General features: G+C 57.8%; 1 protein-coding gene and 1 long non-coding RNA gene across 2 annotated transcripts; one reads left to right on the top strand and one right to left on the bottom strand.

Annotated features, from left to right (window-relative positions):
* Positions 1-1,284: 1,284 nt before the first annotated feature.
* On the bottom strand, positions 1,285-20,062 carry ABCG4 (ATP binding cassette subfamily G member 4; the record flags this gene model as incomplete). Its single annotated transcript, XM_081099712.1, has 15 exons — positions 1,285-3,119; positions 3,386-3,504; positions 3,620-3,778; positions 5,828-5,928; positions 6,306-6,474; positions 6,655-6,753; positions 8,888-9,027; positions 9,192-9,306; positions 9,423-9,546; positions 11,060-11,205; positions 11,861-11,911; positions 12,018-12,150; positions 12,266-12,383; positions 18,573-18,813; positions 19,790-20,062. 15 exons carry the CDS (start codon positions 20,060-20,062, stop codon positions 2,888-2,890), a joined length of 2,220 nt encoding a protein of 739 aa, XP_080955838.1. The 3' UTR covers positions 1,285-2,887.
* Positions 20,063-20,161: 99 nt separating this feature from the next.
* On the top strand, positions 20,162-22,440 carry LOC308525025. Its single transcript, XR_013996441.1, has 3 exons — positions 20,162-20,300; positions 20,410-20,528; positions 20,853-22,440. It is a non-coding gene; the product is annotated as an uncharacterized lncRNA (long non-coding RNA).
* The last annotated feature ends 769 nt before the right edge of the window (positions 22,441-23,209 follow it).

The raw sequence follows: 23,209 nt of genomic DNA, 5'->3' as shown, positions 1-23,209 counted from the left end.
TCTGAGTTTACAGAGCCAAATACTGGCATGAGCCCTGGCCTGTGTGGCTCAGTGGATAGAGCATCAGCCTGCGGACTGAAGGGTCCTGGGTTCGATTCCAGTCAAGGGCACGTGCTGGGTTGTGGTCTCGATCCCCAGTGGGAGGTGTGCAGGAGGCAGCCAATCAATGATTCTCTCTCACCATTGATGTTTCTATCTCTCTCTCCCCTTCCCTTGCTCTCTGAAATCAATATATATATATATGTAAAATTTTTAAAAAAACAACAAATATTGGCATCACTTCGGGGAGAAGGTGGCACCCAGAATGCCCCTAAAACTAGCTAGGATTTCAGGGGTTGGATTTCTTTCCATTTCCCACTCCCACCCTCCACCCCCATAAGAAACAAAGCTAGTCCATCTCCAGGCAAATACACAGTCAGTCCTAGATGGGACCCTAATCTAGCCCCAGTCAATTAGCTCCCTGAGCACAACCAGGGTGCTCCCCGCAGCTGGCCAGGTGGGTGCAGTCCCTTCCTTCAGTCCCCGAGCTTCAGGGTCGGAAGAGACGCGGGTGAGACAACATCTGCTTCTTGCCATCCTGCCGCCAGCCCACAAGGACTTCTGGACAGTTACTCCAAAGCTCAGGCTGCCAGACCCACCTGCAGCCCTGGTGGCTGATGGCTCAGCCCTCGTAAGTGTGGCCCCGAAGGAAAGGAGAGAGGAAGAGGAGGGGAGAACTGGGGTGAGCTCAGTGTGGTCTCCCACTCTCATCCTAGGGCTTAGGTTGCAGGTTTGAGCCTACTTCTCATCGCCCCAGGGGCACCAGGAGGGCTCCGTCAGTTCTGAGGAGAAAGTGTATTCCTCTGGCAAGAGCACACCCCTGCAGCAGGCACAGGGCACCCACACGGCTAGCGGGCCCACCATGAGCCATGTCATTGGTCGATGACAAGGACGAGGAGTAGAGAGGCAGAAGACCTGGTTCCTGGTCCATCTTCATCAGCTAAGGGTCCCTGGACAAGTGATTTAATCCAAGTCTCAGCGTTCCCATCTGCAAAATGGGTTGCCATGAGGAATAATGCAGGATTATCATGGACTCCCTTGAGATAATAAACAGGAAGCATTTGTAAGATGTAAAACACGACCTAGATATTGCACCAGATACACATGTCCTAGTTGACATACACCTAGGACTCACCCTCCCCTGCCACAGACTCCCTACAGCTCACAAACTTCTTGTCCAGTGCTTTGAAGACCCCTCACAGACCATGGTATCAGGTCCAGACCCACACACATGTACACACTGCATACTGTATAAATATAGGTTTTATTAATAACGGTGAAATCCCACAAATCAACTGGCATCCTGTGTGATGGGGAGAACCTGTGGCAGGTGAGAGAAGGTGGAGCGGTGTATGCACAGTAATAAGAGGGAAAGAACAGCCAGGCCGAGATGGCTCAGGGGTGAGCGTCCACCTGTAAACAGGGCACATGCCTGGGTTGCGGGCTCCATCCCCAATGGGCCGTGTGCAGGAGGCAGCCAATTAGTGATTCTCATTACTGCTGTTTCTATCTTTCTCTCCCTCTCCCTCCCTCTCTGAAATAAATAAAAATATATATATTTTTTTTAAAAAAAGAAAAGAGTCCTAGGGAAGAAAAATCAGACATGGAATGAGCCTGGACCCACCAGAAAAGCCAGACACGCTCCAGGTGTGGTGTCTCACCGCCTGGAGCTCAGGGTGTGTCCTGGGGGTAGAGAGATGGCAAGAGTGTGAGTGAGCAGCACGTGCTGAGGAAGGAACAGAGGAGTGAGAAAGCCAGCGTGGCACACAGGGCCCCGGGTGGCAGTGGCCAAGGCCGATGGATGCCCCTGCTTGTGCTTGTGTCAGGCCCTGAACTCCAGGGGACGAGTGCCCTGTGCCCCCCTGGCTCGGGGGGAAGGGAAGCCTGGGGAGTAGAACCTACAGACCCGAAGATGCCCTGGACAACATAGCCTCATCCTTCCTGTCAGAGCAGGACCCCGGGAGGAGGGTGGCGCTGCCCTCCCTGCGGTGCCCGCCAGCACCAGGCCACCATCACGGTTCCTCTGAGCCCCGCAGACAGCAGGTGTGAGGGCTGAGAGGCCTGGTCACGGGTCCGTGCCTGGACTCCTGAGAGGCGGGCATGCCGGCCGCGGGGGAGCAGAGGAGGGAGGCCTGGGCTTCTCCCACTCACCCCGGAGGGGAGTGCGTTCTGCAGTCCGGGCGGCGGGCAAGACAGACGTTATTGCAGAGATGCCACCAGGCCCTGCCTGGCCAGAGGGGCGGGAAGGGGAAAGGGGATCCCAGGGCCCCACGTGGCTCCCATCCCCTGGACTGGGAGGGTGGTGCAGACAGAAACCCAGCTTCCGTCCAGCAGATTGTCCCATCAGCAGGGGGGGGGGGAGGTGGGGTGGGGGAGGAAGAGTCTGCCAGAGCCCTTCCTACCCATTCTAACGTCCACACGGGACTTCCAAGGACCCCGTCAGGGCCCAGCCCTGGACCTCCACTTTGTAACAGCTGTTTACAACACTTGTGTGGTTGGGACCCCCAGAGGGGGCCACTTTGGTCAGTTGTAAGTGGGGCGCGGAGAACCTGGGGCTCCCAAGCAGACAACAGAGGGGTGCTAGGGCCGGAGGGAGCATGATGGCCCCCGTGGTTTGCATGCAGGCATGGAAGAGACAAGGGGGGAAGCGACACACCACATCACCCTGGAAGACTCCTGGGCAAGTGTGGAGGGCTGCAGCGCGCTCCAGGCCGCAGCCTGGGGGGAGTGGGCAGAGGGCAGGGCAGCTGGGCCAGCACCCGGGGTCCAAGTCCACAGGTTAAAACAGTCCCAAAGGGCTGGATCCAGGCTGCCTGCTGCGGGGGCCGGGCACAGGCGGGGCCAGGCTCTATCTCTCCGACTTGACCCGGTACCTGAGCACGAGGTATGCCAGCAGCCGCAGGGCCAGAAAGAAGATGCCCAAGACCAGGAAGTCCACGTAGAGCTTGGCGTCCTCCACATCCAGCGCGCGGAGGATGCTCTGCGGCTCCCGGAATGGGCAGCGCTCCTCCCGGAACGGGCAGGCCAGGTCCCCGCGCCCCAGGCCGTACACAGTCAGGATCACACCCTCAAAGCCATACCTAGGCGAGCAGGGGTGTCAGAACAGGGGACAGAGTGGAGGTCGCTGCCCATCAGAGCAGGGGCAGCGTGGAGGTCGCTGCCCATCAGAGCAGGGGCAGCGTGGAGGTCACTGCCCATCAGAGCAGGGGCAGCGTGGAGGTCACTGCCCATCAGAGCAGGGGCAGCGTGGAGGTCACTGCTCCCGGGCAGATGGAACTCTGCCGCCCGGGGCTGGCTGCTGGCGGAGCACTGGGCCGATGGCCTGGGAGGCCGGGGCCACACTGACCTGACGTAGGAGAGGTAGGAGCTCCACTGCAGGTAGGTGGGGATGGTCTTGAAGCTGACAAAGAAGCCGGAGAACAGGAGCACAGGAATGGCGGTCACCGGGCCCACAAACGTGGCCACCTGCAGGGGCGGGAGGGGCCGGGCCATCACAGGGTGGCCAGCCGGTTTCCTGCAGGTCTCCCGCTCCTGTGCCGCCCGTCTCCTCCCCTCAGGGCCCCAGGGCCAGCTTTCCCACCTGCAGGGAGTTGGAGGCGGCTCCAATGAGCAGACCCAGGGACTGGGCCACCAACGCCGTGGCCGTGGCCAGGGCCGAGAAGAGGAGGAAGCGGCTGGTCTCCGCGGGCTGGCCCGTCATCCAGTACACGATGCTGCAGTACACGGCAGGGCACACCACCTGGGGGGGCACAGGCGGGCAGGGGGGCTGGGGCACAGCAGCCAGCCCCTCTGCTTCGTCCAGGCAGGAACCCCTAGAGCAGCTTTTCCTGGGATGCTCAGGCCCAGTCCTGCCCTCGCACTCCCGTTCATGCTGTCCGTCACGTGTCCTCCTCCCTGGCATGTGACCCTCATGCCTCGTCCAGGCGCACCTCCTCCTCGAGGCCCTCCGACCAGCGGAGGCAGAGCTTCCTCCCCGAGCTCCCACCTCCCTCCCGCCCGACGCGCTTCTGCCTCACATTGTTAATTACTTAATTCTACACGGGAGTTTTGTCCCCTATGAGTTACTAACTCCTGAAGGGCAAGGAGTAAGCCTACTACGGACAGTCATGCAGGCTGTTCCCTGCACAAGGACATCGATCAAGAGGCAGCGCCCCGCCCCCCGAAAAAAAAGAGGCAGCGAAGGCACTGGGCCTGGCACAGCACCCACCCTGAGGAAGGGGCACTTTGTTGTTGCTGTTGTTGTGAATCCTCACCTGAGGATATCTTTCCATTGATTTTTAGAGAGAGTGGAAGGGAGGGGGAGAGGCAGAGAAACATGGATGTGAGAGAGACACATCGACTGGTCGCCTCCTGCATGCACCCCAACCAGGGCCGGGGAACCTGCAACCAAGGTATGAGCCCTTGACCGGAATCGAACCCAGGACCCTTTAACCACAATGCTTTACCACTGAGCCACACCAGCCAGGGCAAGGGGCACCTTTTACTAATTTGCACAAAGGTGCCATATGGGTTTTTGGGGGCCCTAGTGCTTGAAGCAGGTGGTGGGGGCAACAAAGCCCCAAATAGCTAACAGTTATTGGACACTCGAGTGTGTACCATGCACCATTCTCAGTACTTGACATGTATTAACTCATTTAGTTCTCACAACTGTTCCCAAGCTCGATTCTGTCATCATCCCATTTCACAGATGGGACTCTGAGGCAGGGACATGCGGCAACCTGCCCGGTGTCTCACAGCGATCCCAGCAGCAGGGCTCCAGAGCCTGCACTGTCCTCTACACTTCAAGTAAGATTCACGGAGTCGCCCTGGCCTGTGTTGCTCAGTGGACAGAGAATTGGCCTGTGGACTAAAGGGTCCTGGGTTTGATTCCGGCCAAGGGCACATGACTGGGTTGTGGGCTCGATCCCCAGTGGGGGGCTGGGGGGCGTGCAGGATATAGCCAATCAATGATTCCCTCTCATCAGTGATGTTTCTCTCTCTCTCTCCCTCACCCTTCCTCTCTGAAATCAATAAAAAAATAAAAAATTTTAAAAAGAAATAGCCTATATAATAAAGAGGCAATATGCAAATTGACCCTCACACCCTCACACAAGATGGCTGTCCCATGTGGTCAAAGATGGCCATCAGGGGAGGGCAGTTGGGGGTGACCAGGCCGGCAGGGGAGGGCAGTTGGGGGTGACCAGGCCATCAGGGGAGGGCAGTTGGGAGCGACCAGTCTGGCAGGGGAGGGCAGTTGGGGGCAATCGAGCCAGCAGGGGAGCAGTTAGGCGTCTATCAGGCTGGCAGGGGAGTGGTTAGGGGGTGATCAGGCTGGCAGGCAGGCAAGCGGTTGGGAGCCAACAGTCCCGGATTGTGAGGGGGCATGTCCGACTGCTGGTTTAGGCCCAATCAGATCGGGCCTAAACCAGCAGTTGGACATCCCCCGAGGGAGTCCCAGATTGGAGAGAGTGCAGGCTGGGCTGAGGGATAACGCGCCCCCCCCCCCCCGCATGAATTTCATGCACCGAGCCCCTAGTATATATATATACATATATATATATATATATATATATATATATATATATATATATTTTTTTTTTTTTTTTTTTTTTAAACCATCCATCTTGTTCACTACTGGGTCCTGCCTGGCACAGAGCCTGGAACACAGCAAGTCCTTACCGCCAATTTTTGAAGTGAGTAGAAGTAAAGGAAAAGATAATGGGTGACAAGATGGAGGGAGGCAAGCAAGCAAGGCTGGAAGGAGTGAGACAGGAGGGAAGGGGCGGGCAGGTGGGAGGGAGAGGCTCACCTGGAAGGGCACGTCGGCCATGGTCTTAGCCAGGTAATAGGCCTTGAGGCTGTACCAGTAGTTGAGATGCTCCCTCATGAAGACTGCCATCTCTAAGGGGACTGAGGGCACGCAGCCATCAGGATCCTGCCCTGCCAGGACCCTGCCCCTGTCCAGCACCCCACCCCTGCCCAGCCACCCCTGCCCCTGCCCAGCACCCCCACCTCTGCCTAGCACCCCTCCCCTGCCCACACCCCTCCCCTGCCCAGCACCCCTCCCCTGCCCAGCCACCCCTGCCCCTGCCTAGCACCCCCACCCCTGCCCAGCACCCCCACCCCTGACCAGCCACTCCCGCCCCTGCCCAGCAACCCCTGCCCAGCACCCCTCCCCTGCCCACACCCCTCCCCTGCCCAGCACCCCTCCCCTGCCCAGCACCCCTCCCCTGCCCACACCCCTCCCCTGCCCAGCACCCTTGCCCCTGCCCGGCAGCTCTGCTCACAGGTGAGCACGGTGGGCATCAGGGCAGCGAACATGAGGAAGAGCATGGAGAAGAAGAGGCAGCCCGTGTTGTTAAAGACCTTGCTGGCGTCGTCTCCGATGTGCAGGTAGAGGAGGCCAATGAGCACACCAATCACCACATGGGACACAAACCGCAGGTGGGTCAGGACCTGTGGACAAGGTCATCGCTAGGAGTGGGGTGGTCACGGGCTGGGACGGGCAGCCACACTGGGGCACGAGCTCAGAGCGGCCCTCCCTGGCACAGGGGCCCCGAGGGCGCTGCTAGGATCCTGTGCCCACAAGGCTCAGCCTGTGCTAGCCTCCTCTCCCGCCCGCCCCCCATGCCTCACCGTGTCCCTGAGGATGGACAGGAAGGTCCTCCTGAAGAGGATGCAGAACTGAGTGAGAGTGCTGGTGGCAAAGCTGTGGCTCTCGATGGGGTCCACTTCCTGGGGAGAGGAAATTGGGTCCAGTGACCACCCACACACCCACACCCCCCCACACACACACCCAGACACACACACACACACACACACACACACAGCCACCGTGGTGCACCCAGCCACCCACACACCCACACATCCAGCTACCCAGACACCCAGCCACCCACACACCCAGCCACCCACACACCCACACATCCAGCTATCCAGACACCCAGCCACCCACACACCCACACATCCAGCCACCCACACACCCACACATCCAGCCACCCACACACCCACCCACACACCCAGCCACCCACACACCCAGCCATCCACACACCCAGCCACCCACACACCCAGCCACCACACACCCACCCACCCACACACCCAGCCACTGTGTACCCAGCCACCCACACACCCACTCACACACCCAGCCACCCACACACCCACTCACACACCCAGCCACCCACACACCCACTCACACACCCAGCCACCCACACACCCACACATCCAGCCACCCACACACACACACACCCACACATCCAGCCACCCAGCCACCCACACACCCACTCACACACCCAGCCACCCACACACCCACACACCCACCCACACACCCAGCCACCGCGCACCCAGTGGAGGCACAGAACCCGGGCCCTTCCTCAGGGCAGGGCCATCCCCAGGGCAGGGCCTTCCCCAGGGCAGGGCCTCCGCATCTGCAGGAGGAGGACTAATCACCACCGAGCTGTGTGCCTGGAAGCCGGCCTTAGGGCGTGAATCCCAAGGAGACACAGAGAGACAGGAAGAGGGATAGCGACTTGGAATGGAGGAGACAGGGAGCCAACAACACCCAGGAGGGCCCCCAGTAGGTCAGTCACTTCTCTTCTCTTGAATCCATCATAAAACATTTACCCTACCCTCACCAGTTTGGCTGAGTGGCTAGAGTGTCGGCCTGCGGACCAAAGGGTCCCAGGTTTGATTCTGGTCAAGGGCACATACACTGGTGACAGCTCCTCCAGCCTGGGCCCTCATCAGGGCTGGTGCAGGAGGCAACCAATTGATGTGTTTCTCTGACATCGAAGTTTCTCTGTCTTCCCCTCTTCCACTCTCCCTAAAATCAATGGAAAAATATCCTCGGGTGAGGATTAACAAAAACACACACATTTATTCTAAGGGTATAATACCTTTATGCCACCACTTTTTAAAAAAATGTATTTTTTTTTCATTTCAGAGAGGAAGGGAGAGGGAGAGAGAGAGAGAAGCATCAATGATGTGAGAGAATCATGGATCGGCTGCCTCCTGCACGCCCCACACTGGGGATCGAGCCCTCAACCCCAGCATGTGCCCTGCCCGGGAATCGAACCTCAACCTCCTGGTTCACAGGTCAACACTCAATCAACCCCTGAACAACACCCCAGGCCTTCCCTTCCACAGTACTACTCTGTGACAATGATAATAACGGGACAGCAGGAGCTCACTGAAGGAGGAGAGCTGGCGCTGAGGAAACACCAGTGGTACCAGCTGCTGCCACTGGTGATGATCTTCATCACCCCAGCAGCCCTGAGAGCCGTCTCAGCACCTCCAGGTTGGAGCACAGCCAGCCCCGCCGGCCACAGGCCAGAGGCAGCGTCGGTCGGCTTCCCCGGGGGCACTGTACTGGCACGTGGACAATAGAGACGCTCAGCAAACATTCCCTGAAGAAGCCCTGGCCAGTTGCTCAGTGGTTAGAGCACCAGCCCTCACTGATGGGGCACGGGTTCGATTCCTGGTCCAGGGCATGTGCCTGGGACGCAGGCTCAAACCCCAGCCTGATAGGGTCGCACGCGGGAGGCCGCCTGTTGATGTCTCTCTCACATCAGTATTTTTCTCTCCCTCTCTACCCCCTCCCTTCCACTCCATCTAAAAGCAATGAAAAATACCCTTGGGTGAGGATTAAAAAAATAATACAAATTTCAAAGACTGACGGGGGAGTGAGTGCAGGAGAAAGCAGAAGCGCGGAGAGGCTCCACACGCCAGCGAGGCAGCTGCTCCCCGTGGCCATCCCGGGCCCAGGCGCTCCCAGCCCCGGGCTGCGGTGCCTCCGAGCAGCCGCCTTGACAGGCCTTTACCCTGACCCCTTCCCCTCGCCCCCACTCTGCACTCTGCCCTCTTCGCCCCTACTCACCAGAGCGCAAGGCGGGCGGGGGGCAGGGGCTTCGTTCTTCTCAAGGCCCTTCTTCTCGGTCATGGCGCACAGCCCGTTCTGCACGGCCCGGAACAGCATGGGGTTCAGGTCTCCGTACTCGCCAGAGGCCACCTCGATAACTGGGGGACACCGAGCGGGGTGCGGGGCGAAGCTCTAGCCTCAGTTCCCAAGGGCAAGCCGGCCCCTCTGGGTGTATGGTGAAGGCGGGGAGCGTGACTCAGCCCCCACCTCAGCCCCCTCAGCACCCAGCCCTGACCCCCACCCTGGCCCACGGCCCACTCACTGAAGTCGGCTGGGTTGTGGTAGGTGGGGCAGTGCAAGCCCAGGCCCTTCAGGTAGGGGATCAGCTTGGTGACCAGGCCCTTGAATATGCACTGGCCCTGGCTCAGGATGTAGAGCTGAGGTGGAGAGGAGGGTGGGAAGACAAGCCCGTGGTGCAGGCGGCCGGCAGCACCGCTGTGGGCCCTTCCCTCGCCCCATCGCAGGCCGGGCGTCTGAGGCCAGAGACACTCACCTTGTCAAACATCTCAAAGAGCTTGGCACTGGGCTGGTGGATGGTGCAGATGACGGTGCGGCCACCCTGGGCCAGCGACTTCATGAGGGACACCACCTGGAAGCAGGACGCGCTGTCCAGACCACTGTCCAGAGAGAGGCCCCAGGGAGGGGAGGCGTGTGAGTTGGGCGGAGCCTGGAGAAGGGACTGTTCGGGGTGGGACAGCTACTGCACAGGGGATGGGGCTGGCAGGAAGGGCCGGCCCCTCCACCCTGTACACACTATGATCCAGACATCTGGAGGGACCAAGACGCCCAATGTGACAAGCGTACATTGAGCAGCTGTGGAATGCCAGGCACCGGGATTACAATGAGGAATAAAGAGGAGGCAGAGAAGCGCACGATCCTTCGCAATCACGTGGAACGTGCTGTGGAAACACGGAGTGAAAGGTGGAGTATTCAGCCCTCGGCATGAGGGTATTGCAGGGAAGTGAGAGAAGGTTCTGGAAGGAGAACACGCTAAGCCAGGTGAAGGTGCAAAGGCAGGCGTGGTGGGGAAGGGCATTCCGGGCAGAAGACACAGCACGTGCAGAGCTTAGAGGCATGAATCACATGGCCCGACTCAGGAATTCTAAGCAACTCAGTACTGTTAGAGCAAACACACAAGACAGCATGAAGCAAGGGGTGCGGTCAGAGCAGGGCCCTGTGAGTCCTCTGACTAGATCCTGAAGGCAAATGGCATCACACATGTCGTCAGTGGGGGAGAGAGCATCGCCAGGCGTGGCCTTTTATTCTTAAATCCTCACCCGAGGATATTTTTCCATTGATTTTAGGGAGAGTGGAAGAGAGAGGGAGAGACAGAGAAATATCGATGTGAGAGAAACACATCGACTGGTTGCCTCCTGCAGGAGCCCCAACCAGGGCCCGGGAGGAGCCTGCAACCGAAGTACATGCCCTTGACTGGAATCAAACCCGGGACCCTTTGGTCTGCAGGCTGTCGCTCTATCCATTGAGCCACACCGGCCAGGGCTGAACTTGGCTTTTAGAAAGCTCATTGCGGTGGCGGCTTGGAGGGAGGATGGGCCGGGAGAGACTGAAGGTGAGCACATAGGAGCAGGTTGCAGAAATGCAGGCAATGGTTGATGGTGCCTTGAACTTAGCACTGGCACTAGGAAGGGGCTAGGGCAGGGGTGGGCAAACTTTTTGACTCGAGGGCCACAATGGGTTCTTAAACTGGACTGGAGCCGGAACAAAAGCATGGATGGAGTGTTTGTGTGAACTAATATAAATTCAAAGTAAACATCATTACATAAAAGGGTACGGTCTTTTTTTTTTTTTTTAGTTTTATTCATTTCAAACAGGCCGTATCCGGCCCGCGGGCCGTAGTTTGCCCACGGCTGGGCTAGGGTGAATCTGAGAGTTGGAGAAGGAGGTAGAATCTGCAGGACTCGGTGACTGGCTGTGGCGAGAGAAGGAGATGGAGGCGTCAGGCAAGGAGGAAGGGTTTCTGCCTGTGAGGGCAGCGGCGGCAGCCACGGGCCTGGCAGGGTGAGAGGCGGCGGCCTCACCCTGGCCCTGGAGGCTGAGGGCAGGTCCTGGTTTCCACAGCCAAACAGGCGCAGCCTCCAGCGTGAGCGCAGGCAGGGAGGGGAGGGCTACCTGGTGGGCTCATCGAAGAACATGACCGGCGGGTTGTTGACCAGCTCCAGGGCGATGGCCAGGCGCTTCCTCTGCCCGCCCGAGAGCAGGGCTGTCCTCGTGTGGGAGCAGGACATCAGGCCCAGCGCCGTCAGGATCTCCGTCACCTGCCCGGCCCCGCCCAACCCCAGACCAGCTTCAGTGTCTCTGCTTCCCTGGGCACCACCCCAATTTGTTTATTTATTTTTAAAATTAATTTTTTTAAAATATATTTTATTGATTTTTTACAGAGAGAAAGGGAGAGAGACAGAGAGTTAGAAACATCGATGAGAGAGAAACATCGATCAGCTGCCTCCTGCACATCTCCTACTGGGGATGTGCCCGCAACCCAGGTACATGCCCTTGACCGGAATCGAACCTGGGACCCCTTAGTCCGCAGGCCGACGCTCTATCCACTGAGCCAAACCGGTTTCGGCTAAAATTAATTTTTTTATTGATTTCAGAGAGGAAGGGAGAGGGAGAGATAGAAACATCAATGAGAGGGAATCACTGATCAGCTGCCTCCTGCACGCCCCCTAGTGGGGACCAAGCCTGGGCATGTGCCCTGGCTGCAGAATCGAACCATGACCTCCCGGCTCATAGGTTGATGTTCAACCACTGAGCCATGTTGGCCAGGCTGGGCCCACCCCAACTTAAGCATCTCCCTTAAGTCCAGGGCGCCAGCCTTGTAACCACTCTTCCACCCCCCAACTCAGCGCCGCAGGACACAGTAGCAACAAAAAGGACGGCCGTCCCATCCCGACCTTCCCCCGCCCCACTCACCAGCTCCTTCTTCACCTCCTGCTTCTCACTCAGCTTCAGGTTCGCAGAGACCTGAGGCCCAGAGCACAGGCGGTCAGCTGTGTGAGGAGGCCCCGGCCCTCAGCCCAGGAGGAGGCTGGGGATGGAGGGGCAGTGGGAGCAGGGCCGCCAGCCTCACCATCATGGCTTCCCACACGGTGAGGTGCGGCAGCAGCAGGTCGTCCTGCATGATGTAGCAGGACATCTTGCGGAAGGTCCTCAGCTCCCGCGGCCTCCCGTTGACCAGGATCTGCCCCTTCATTCCCGACTCCCTGCAGGGACGTCGTTGGGGGCGGGGGTCAAGGCTGCTTCGGACACCTGCTGGCTCCCGTGGGGGGCGTCCTCCCCCCTGGGCCCTGCCCCCACTCCACTCAGCATCATCCTCACCTGTATCCTGCCAAGATGTTCATGAACGTGGACTTGCCAGCCCCTGAGGGGCCCATGATGCCAATTAGCTCCCGGCGGCAGAATTTACCCGATAGGCACTTGAGGAGGGTCTTATAACCTGCAGTGATGGAGGGGGGAATGCTGGGTAAGGGCTGGAGTGAGCAGAGGCCTCCGGGCTTGGGGAAGCCACCATGACTGCCAGGGCAATGGACAGCCCTCGCTCAGTGTGAATCGGGGAGGATGGGGGAGGATTAAATACCAGCAGTGAGCCCGGCCCTGGCCAGTGTGGCTCAGTGGCTAGAGTGTAGGCCTGTGGACTGAAAGGTCCCGGGTTCCATTCTGGTCAAGGCCACATGCCTGGGTTGCAGGCTCCATGCACAGTGGGGGGTGTGCAGGAGGCAGCCGATGATCAGTGATTCTCTCTCATCATTGATGTTTCTCTCTCTTTCTCCCTCTCCCTTCCTCTCTGAAATCAATACAAATAGATTTTTTTTTTAAAAAAGTACCAGAGGTGACAATGCTCTTCTGAAAGCCATGGGGCAACCCCACATCTCATGGCTGGGCACGGGGAGGGGTCAAGGTTACAGACAGCCGTCAGTCACGCTCTCACCCCCTCCAGAGGGCTTTCCCACGGACCCAGCCCAAGCTGCTGGGTGGCCCCTGGGTTCCCGGAGCACCTCTCACCGCCGGCATGGCTGGTATTTGCTTGTGCCCGTCGCCCCCCCGCCCCCCTCCAGCCCCTCAGCCAGTGAGCTCCTGGGGCAGGTCTTGTCCTCCTCATCTCTGTAGCCTCGGCAGACTGTCTGGCAACTAGATGCTCCCCAGTGTTTGCTCCACGGACATGTGTTCACAGAGACGGCGTCGTTCTGAAAGGCCGTCTTCTCTGTGGGCGCTCTGCCCCGGGCTGGGATCTGCAGCCCCGAACACGGCCCAGTAAAAGCTCACCTTCACTCACTCATCGGAAGGCAGAAAGACACTGGGTAGAGTCAGGTGAATCTAGGTTCGATTCTAGCTCCAGCCCTAGCTGGTGTGGCTCGGTGGAGAGAGCATCGGCCTGCGGACTGAAGGGTCCAAGGTTCGATTTCAGTCAAGGGCACATGCCCAGGTTGCAGGCTCAATCCCCAGTAGGGGATGTGCAAGTGTAATCAATAAAAAAAAAAAAAAAAAGATCCAATGAAATAATCTATGTGAAGCATATGACAGTGTTTGGTATGCAGCCCGCTAAAAAGGTGACATCATATTATTAATTCTGTTTGACAAATGTTATTGATATCTACTATATTCCAGACACTGGACAAAACAATGAGGAAGACACATTTCTGTACTCAAGAATCTCACAATCTACGTAAAAAATATCTGAGAAAAAATCTGTAAGGGTTGTAACGAAAGCATATGCCCGGCCACTGTTGCTCAGTGGTTGAGTGTCGGCCCGTGAACCAGGAAGTAACTGGTTCACCCCCGTCAGGGCACATGCTTGGGTTGCAGGCTCAGTCCCCAGCAAGGGATACATATATAAATACATGTATATATTTTTATTGATTTCAGAGATCCAGGGAGAGGGAGAGAGAAATATCAATGATGAGAGAGAATGATTGATTAGCTGCCTCCTACATGCCCCCTATGGGAATCGAGCCTGCAACCCATGCATGTGCTCTGGTCGGGAATTGAACTGTGACCTCTTGGTTCCTGGATCAACACTCAACCCCTGAGCCATGCCCAGCTGGGCAATAAAAATGTATTTTTTTAAAGTATAAATAATGCACAATGCAGATGCAGACAATGGGACTGATCAGGGTGGAGGGCAAGGGGAAATCAGGAATGGCTTCATGGAAGAGGTGGTATTTGCACTAAGTTTTGAAGGAAAAGCAGATTTCAAAATGGTAAGGGGAGGCAGAAGTCCTCCAGGCTCTGCGAGGAAAAGCTCTCCCATACAGGCACATCTCTATAATACAATCCAGGGAGCAGAGGGCAGTGACTGGGGGGGGTGGGGGGGGCGGGGGGTCTCCTGGTGAGACAAGGGGTGGAGAGATGGACGGAGCCAATGAGGTGGGCGCAGCCTGCTCTGCTTGCCATCAGAGGGGACAGCGCTGCCCACTGTGGGTCCTGAGAGCACCACCTGCCTGGCTGGTGCTTCACAATTCACGTCTGTCACCTTTCTGAGTGTCCTCCACCCGCCATGGTTACCATCTCGAGAGGCAACAACTACCTTCCAAAATAATCCAAGGCTAAATCTGGGCTAGGCTAATTCCATTTTCCTCAGTTGATAACGCAACCTGAATGAAGGAATTGGTGAAAATTTGAAAGTTAAAAAGAAAAAGAAAAAGATGGCAGTGGCTCCCAGGATATTCAAAGCACTCAGTTTTAAACATGCGGAGGGGTGCTGACCCCCCCGGGGGGGGGGGGGAGATGCGTACATTTATCAGATCAAAACCAACCTGGTCAGCCTCCCCTTGGCCCTGTGCGGCGGGGGTGGGGAGTGGGGCGGGCACCGGTGCAAAAACAAAACAACAACAAAAAACAAAGCATTCGGTTTTATCCATCGGATCTATAGCTGGGATCCAGGTTGTGATAAGAAAATCTCTCAGAAAAATATTGCCCCTTTGGCTCACATCCCCAAAGCACCCGTTTAGTGATTTAAACTAGTTGATATACAGCACTTAGAAAAATAAATACTACAAAAACTCTAACAGGAAAGCCTTTTAAGTTCATTTACAAACATTACCTTTCTTGCTGCTGTAGCAACAAAGATGAAGCCACTGGGCCAGGGGATACCCAGTGACTCTCCCCCGCCCCCCCGCCCCGCCCCCCAGGCCACAGGACAAGCTGCTCCTGGGGGAGGGGAGGTCATGGGCTCCAGGCTCGGCCTCGGTCACCACATCACACATCACCAATCGGAAGGCACGCGCCTGTGCTTCAGCACATGCCTTTCCGAGACACGCAGGGAAGCAGTTTCGGGGAGAAGCTGGGAATACTGAGCTTCCCCCTTTCATCACAGCCAGGCACTGGGCGGACGCTGACGCCTGCCTGGTTCAGGCGCCTTCCACTTGCCTTCCACAGAGCATTTCCACAGGCCTCGGAGCTTCGCAACAAGTGGGGGCGTGGGGGGGACACCCTATCATCCCAGCTGACAGACGAGGACAGTGAGGCCAGGAGAGGTAAGCAGCCTTCCCAAGGTCACATCTCTTTTTTATAAAATATTTTTATTGATTTCAGAGAGAAGGGGAGAGGGACAGAGAGAGAAGCATCGATGATGAGAAAGGATCACTGATGGGCTGCCCACTGGGGATGAGCCCACAACCCGGGCCTGTGCCCTGACTGGGAATCGAACCGTGACCTCCTGGTTCGCAGGTCCACACTCAACCACTGAGCCACGCCGCCTCCAAGGCCACATACCTTACAAGTGGCTAGGAACCCACGTCTGGGATTCCTGCTGGACCATAACTACTCAGCATGGAAGGGGCCTGTAGAGAGCCAAAGTTCTAGTCCCACCTCACTAACTCTCTTTGCAATTTTAAGTCACTTAATCTTCCAGAGTCTCCACGTCCTTAACTATGAAATAAAAATAGTAATATCTCCTACCAAGGATATAATAGGGATATTGTGAATATTGAGATAATTAATTTAAAGGTGTTTTAAGAGATCAACCAATGAAGTTGTATGCATACATGCATAACCCATGGACACAGACGATGGGGAGGTAAGGGCCTGAGGGCAGGGGGCGGACGGGAGTGGGCTAGAAGAGGTTAATGGGGAAGGGGGGGAGGAGAACCTATATAATACTTTCAACAATAAAGATTTATTTTAAAAAAGAAAAAAAAGTGTTTTGCCCTGGCCCTGGCTGGTGTGCTCAGTGGTTAGAGTGCTGGCCTGTCCATCAAAAGGTGGGAGTTTGATTCCCAGTCAAGGGCATATACCTGGGTTGCAGGTTCAATCATGGCGTGGGTGGGGCATGTGCGGGAGGCAACCAATCGATGTGTCTCTCTCACATTTGATGTTTCTCTCTCTCTCTGTGACCCTCCCTCCCTCTCTTCCTTCCACTCTTTCTAAAAAAAATCAATGGGAAAAAAATAGTATTTTGCTCTGGCTGGTGTGGCTCAGTTGGTTGGAGCACAGTCCCATTCACTGAAGGGCTGCAAGTTTGATTCCTAGTCAGGGCACATATCTAGGTTGTGGGTTCGATCCCCAGTTGGGGTGCGTACAGGAGGGAACCAATCCACGTTTCTCTCACCTGTTTTCCTCTCTCCTTCTCCCTTCCTCTCTCTCTAAAATCAATAAAAACATAGCCTCAGCTGAGGATTTTTTTTTTTAAGTTTAAAAAAGTGTTTGAAAACCAAGAAACGTCACATATAATAGGGAAGACTGGTGAGAAATCCTTACCTCTCTCCACACCCCTTGCTTCCCCTCTGCCCACTGCAATTACCTTCTGCCCTTCAGAGAAAGAGAGAGGTTCTAGTGAAAAGCGGAGCTAGAGAGAGGACAGGGGCAGAGAAAGGGGCAAGGCGAGAGTCGGCAGAAGGGACCGCAGAGCAAAGCGGGGCTGCAAGGTCAGAGGCGTGAAGGACCAGGCGAGGGTGCCAGTTCTGTGCTGGCGGTTGAAGCAACCAGAGAGCTGGGCCATCTTACGAGCTTTCCTTTTCATCTTCACTTCTCCTGAAAACTGCAGAAATGAGAAGGCTAAGGGAATAACAGCGACCCCTCATTGTGCCCAGAGCTGGTCTCAGAGCTGAGAGAGGCTGCTCAGGGACAGGGTGCTGAGCAGGGAGCCCACGTTTCCATTGGCTCGTGCCTGTGACCTCTGGGTCGCTCCCTGGAGTGAGGGAGGGAATTCTGAGACCTGGAGATCTATTCTTCAACCTCAGAGAACAACGTCCCAGCTTCACTCCCCACCCACACCAACCTAGCCCGCTGGCCCAGGGCAGGAGATGTGGGGGGTGGTCAGGGTGCAGAGGCGCCCAGAGCCCCAGACCTCACCCACATGTCCTGAGGGGGAGGTTAAGAGAGAGAAAACAACTGTGAGCAAAAGAGGGGGCTTCGCAGTAAGCCTGACAAGCTCAGGGGGTCAGGTGGCAGGCCTGACAGCTCAGGGACTAAGAGGAACTTCACAGGCCGATCTGGCCATAAATCCCCGGCCGGGCAGGCGTCCGTGACTCTCCCTGCGTGAGCCCTGCCCACTGTTACATCGCACGCAGGGTAGCACCTCAGACACAGATGCCAGGAGGATCCGCGTTCTCAGACCCCGAAGGCTCCCAAAGTCCTCGCTGTGATCTTGCGCCATTTCTACGCACTGTAAAGGCTAACTTCCAGAGACTCCCCACCTTGCTCTCTTCCACTTCCCGATGTCACCCTCCTTACCGTCTCTCTCCTTTGACTCTAAATGCATGAAAAGACCCAACCATTTTCTCAGTTTGTTGCGATCCTGCTGCTGGGCACGTCCTCAGTTTCAGTAAGCTCCTATAGGTTTTTCCGCCGGTGTGGACACTCGTATGCTGACAGGAAAACGCGTGGAGAGCTGTAAAGCCTGGCTGCCGGGCCCAGCTCTGCCACTTACTAGCTGTGTGACAGGGGTCAAGTGCCTCAGCCTCCCCCGCCTCCATTTTTACATGAGTAACGGGATGTCATCTGTCCTGACCAACCATCACCCGCCCTGCTGCGAACGCTTCGGCAAGAATGGAGAAAGATTCAGGAAGGAGGACATCTTTAAAGATTAGCAGTGTTGCCTGGCCCGTGCGCTCAGTGGTTGAGCATCATCTCACCCACCAGGGGGTCCCGGGTTCGATTCCTGGTCAGGGCACAGGCCCGGGGTTTCGGGCTTGATCCCCAGTGTGGGGCGTGCAGGAGGCAGCGATGGATGTTTCTCTCATGGATGTTTCTATATCGCTCTCCCTCTCCCTTCATCTCTGAAATCAATAAAAACATATTTTTAAAAACTAGCAGTGTTCGAGAGGTACAAGGTTATTTGCTAAACACTGAGAACTCACACACACACACACACACACACACACACACACCCTCATGCGGGCCCTCAAAGGCACGAATCCTCCCTAAAAATAAAGCTCCTAGTGACCAGAGGGCAGAGTAGCCACCGAGAGCGGGAAGCGTCAGTGACCGAGGAAACCGAGTGCCGCCCAGAGCTCCCACGTGGGGAGACCCAGACCCGGCACCTCCACTAAGCGAGGGGCTGAGGTTTCCGTGTGCCCGCGGGGCAGGCTTCGCAGGGGGGACACCGAGGCCTCCTGCTCAGTGCGGGGCGCGGGGCCCCCGCTTCCCGCCACCTGCTCCCCCACCCGCAGGCCCCCCTTCTCCCTACCGCGCCTTCGCCAGCAGGGCCCCTCGCGCACGGAGTAGGACAGCTCCACGAACTCCACGTCCACGGCCGAGCGCTTGGGGAGGTGGGAGAAGCGCTGCGCCTCGGTGATGTGGTTCTCCACCTTCCTCAGGGGCGCCGTCAGCACGGGGGGCTCCGGCCCGGCCTCCAGCGCCCCGGCCGCGGCCACAGCCCCGGCTCCCAGCCCGCAGCCCGCGGCCTCCAGGGCCTTCGCCGCCATCGCCTGCGGTGCGGGGCCTGCTCAGTGCGGGGGACCCAGGCCCGGTCAGAGCCCCCGTTGCTAATGCCGCTCCCGCCCCGCACCCCGCCTCCCTCTCCAGCGGACGCACCCCGCTCCCCGCCGCCGGAGCTTCGCCCGCTCCGCGCCCCGCACCAGGTGCAGCCCCGACCTCGCCTCGGACCCGCAGCCCAGCCCAGCCCGGCCCGGCCCGGCCCGCCCCTCCTCCGGCGGCTCCAATGTCCCCCGCGGCACCGGGGATGGGCCGGTTGGGCGGCGGGAGGGTGACCGCCAGGAGGTCGGGGTGCAGGTGGGCGCCGGGCGGGCCGGGGGAGCGGGGCTGGAGGCTCCACCCCGTCCCGGGCGTAGCGCCCTGGCCCCTCCCGCCGGCGCCCCGCGTCGCGCGCCCCGAGCGATCCCCGCAGACCCGGGCACCCCGAGCCCCCCACCCCGCGCGCCGCGTCACCTTGAGGCGTCCCGGGCGGGCCGGGCCGGATGCTCCGCGCGGTCACGGCCGGGGATGGGGCCTCCGGGCTGCGGCACCCGATCCGGCGCCGCGTCCCCGCAGCGCGGGCCGGAGCGGGGCGGGGCGGGCGCGGGGGGCCCCCGGGGGCGGGGGATCCCGGGTTGCGTGGGGAGGTCGGGCCCTGCGCCGCGGGGCTACGCGCACGGGGTTCCCGACCCGGGTCCTCCGGCCCGTCCTCCCGACCCGCCAGGCGACACGCTCCCCTCGGAGCACCGACCCGGCCCCGCGTCCTTAAAGGGCCGGCGCCGCCCGCAGCGCGGGGCGGGGTGACGCGGAGGCGAGCGGCGCCGGCCACGCGGCCTGAGCGCGCGGCGGGGACCCGGGCGGGCAGGCTGGCGGCGGAGGGCGCGGGGCAGGCGGGCGGGCAGAGCTGGGCGCGCGGGGACAGGTGCCGCATTGGACCGGACGATGGGCGGCGGCGGCAGGGGGCGGCGGGGGCGGGGGGTAGATCCCAACCCGCTCGGGACGGTGGAGCTGTCGGCCGGTCGGCACCGCGCCCCGCCAGCCGCCGTCCTGGGTCTGGGCCCGGAATCCCCGAACTAGACGAGAAGGCTTGGAAAGCGGGGTCGGCCGCCATCCGCCCCGCCCCGCTGAGGCGAGGAAGCGGTGGGGACGGGCAGGGCTGGCGGGGCGCCTCCCCGCAGCCCCGCGCTCCAGCCGCAGGGCCCGGCCTCCCGCGAACGGGCCTTGGGGACCGCACTGCCCGTGCGGGGCGCGGCTGCCGGACATGCGCCGCCTGGGGCGTCTTGTTCTTTTTCAATCCTCACCCGAGGATATTTTCCCATTGATTTTTATTTTATTTTTTAGAAAAGCGGTGTCAGTCGTGTTGCCTTTATTATTATTTTAAATATATATTTTTAATGGTTTCAGAGAGGAAGGGAGAGGGAGAGAGAGAAACATCAATGATGAGGGAGAATCGTGGATCGGCTGTCTGCATGCCCCACCCCGAATCGAGCCCGCAACCCAGGTACGTGCCCGTGGCCGGGAATAGAACCCAGGACCCTCCAGACCGCAGGCCAACGCTCTATCCACTGGCCAACACCGGCCAGGGCTCCTGAGGCACCTTCTCCGCACAGGTGCAGTCTCTCCCGCACAGACCTGCAAGCACAGCTCCCCAGAGCAGCCCTGGGTTCCCCGCTGCTTCTTTCTCAGGCAATTCCTTCCGGCCCTACCTGCCCCAGCCCGTCTGCAAGGGGTAAGTAGGTGAGGCGGCCGGGACACGTGACCCCAGCGTGTAAGCTCCCACCGGGCACAAGCAGAGGCTGATGGGAGAGGAGGCTGCTCTTTGCTGTGACAGGGGAGGTTACTAGCGGTCAGACCTCTCCCCCACTCCTCCCTCCTTGCCCAGCCCCCCCCACCCCCCCAGCCTGGAGGGGGCTCCCCGGCAGGACAGCTCCAGGGCCCACGCTGTGACTGGTTTGGGAGCCGGCCCTCCCGGCCTTCTCCCTCCCCCTGCGCTGATGGCCGCCATTCCTCCGGAGCCACGTGCCCTTGTGCAGACGGACCCTTGATTCCGCAGGTTCACCGCTGTAGCAGTTCAGAACGAGTCCGCCCAAGCGCGCTTCTGTGCTACGCGGGTTGTTCTGAGTTAGAGGCAACCAGGACTGCAGGCTCAAGAGAACACCTCCACCACCACTCGCAGCCACAGAGAGGAATTTGAAGTAGGGGACCTCCCACAAGAAGAGGTTATCAGCGACAACCCTTTTCACCCATCCGTAGGGCAAGGCAACTGCTAATTTCCCAGACATCCGTTATCGCCCTGCAGTGACCCGTGGAAGTCCCCAAGCTGTCTTACCTTGCCCCCGCTCGAAGTGTCTATACGCAACACTTCCACTTTCTGAACCTCTCATGTATGTGGGGGGTCTCTGACTCTCTCATGTATATGGGTTTCCCATACATAAGTAATTAATTGGTCATTTTCTCCCCCTAATCTGTCTCATGTCTATTACATCAGCCAAAAGAAACTTGAGGGTAGAGGAAAGTTTCTCCTCCCTCACACCTGCAATGCCCACTATAGACACCCCAACAGTTGCATTTATTGAGCTACTACTATGGACATTATCCAATTTAATCCTCACAAAATCCTTATAAGGCAGGAATTACAATCTCTCTTTAGAGATAAAGAAACTGAAGCATAGGTGCTGGGCTGGTGTGGCTCAGTGGTTGAGCTACTGACCTATGAACCAGGAAATCAGGGTTGGATTCCTGGTCAGGGCACATGCCTGGGTTGAGGGCTGGATCCCCAGTAGGGGGTGTGCAGGAGGCAGCCGATCAATGATTCTCTCTCATCATTGTTTCTCTCCCTCTCTCGCTCTGAAATCAATAAAAATATATTTAAAAAGAAACTGAATCATGGGGTTAAGCAATGTACCCAAGGGGGCATGTCTAGTTGGTAGCAGAGCAGGGCTTGAACCCTAAAGTACTTGGGTACTTCTATGGGGCCTCTCAGAATCCTATTCCCAAACAACTGTTTCCCTCCAGTCTCTAGACAGGCTCTTCATTCTCTCAAGATAACCTCGGGAAAGGAATTGGACTTTGGAACTGATCCAGTTCCACTTCCATCACCCCAGGTCCCGCATCCACCATGCCTGCCTTGCCCACTGTGACTCTCTCTCATCTTTGGATGAAATGGTTTTAGTGTGTTTGTCAATGGAAGGCTCCTCTGCTGGCCACATGGAGAAATGCGCCCAGGACGGAATGAAGAGTGGATGGAGGAGCCTGGGAGTCCACTTCTGCCCCAGGCCAGCAGGGAAGTGGGGCATAGGCACCTGAGACCAGGTAGTGCAGGGGTAGCTACTAGTCACAGTCCCTGCTGTTGCTTTTTAAAGAATTGATATTGTTTTAAAAGTATAAGACTCGCCAGAACCGGTTTGGCTCAGTGGATAGAGCGTCGGCCTGTGGACTGAAGGGTCCCGGGTTCGATTCCAGTCAAGGGCATGTACCTGGGTTGCGGGCACTTCCCCAGTGGGGGGTGTGCAGGAGGCAGCTGATCGATGTTTCTCTCTCATCGATGTTTCTAACTCTCTATCTCTCTCCCTTCCTCTGTAAAAAGTCAATAAAATATATTTTTAAAAGAAGTATAAGACTATAACGCATATAATAAAATCAACATCAAAGTACATTTTTAAAGTGTAACATTTCTCTCTCCATCTCTCCCTACTATATATATAGTGCCATTTTCTTTCTTTTAACTTTTAAAGGGTTTTTACATTGATTTTTAGAGATGTCCCCTACTGGAAATCAAACCGGCAACCCCTCTGTACCCAGGACGACAATGAACCACGCCGGCCAGGGCTAGTGCAGTTTTCTTCTTAAATAAGAAGTGAGGATCTCCGGGGGGAGGGGGGGGGGCGCGGCTGGAGGGGTGAAGGGGGGAACAAAGGGGACATATATAATACTTTCAACAATAAAGATTTTTAAAAAAGAAGGGAGGCGTCCTCCCAAGCTGCAGAATGCCAAGGTTCTCTGCCCGTCTCTTTCCATGGGAACCCACCCACTTCTCTCCTCCCAGGCTCAGCTTGTTGCCTTTCTTCCCTAGAATTTGAATTCCCACCAAACCCCTTTTCTGTATCATGTGCTTGGCAACAGCTTCCAACCAGGGGTCCCCCCAGCTTTGCTCTGGGACTTGCTCCCTCCTCCTAGTACAGGGCTGGAGGCCGGAGAGGCAGAAAGGCCCTTGCTGGTGGTTAAAATGCCTTCTTTCCCTTGGTCTCTTCTGCTCCGTGACCTCTGCCTCCACTCAGCAGTCCACCTCCCTGTGGACATACCCTGGGCTCCATTTAAAAATGTCACCTTTCTGACCGCAGCCTTCCCCTCTGCCCTCCAGCCTTCCGAAGCCTTACTGGAGCCTTCAGGGCTGACTCCAGCTACCATCTT

This window comes from Myotis nattereri (assembly GCF_964212035.1).
Source record: "Myotis nattereri genome assembly, chromosome: 9".
Taxonomy (NCBI): domain Eukaryota; kingdom Metazoa; phylum Chordata; class Mammalia; order Chiroptera; family Vespertilionidae; genus Myotis; species Myotis nattereri.
The sequence above is the reverse complement of the archived record's forward strand: the minus strand, read 5'-3'. Positions and strand labels throughout refer to the sequence as shown.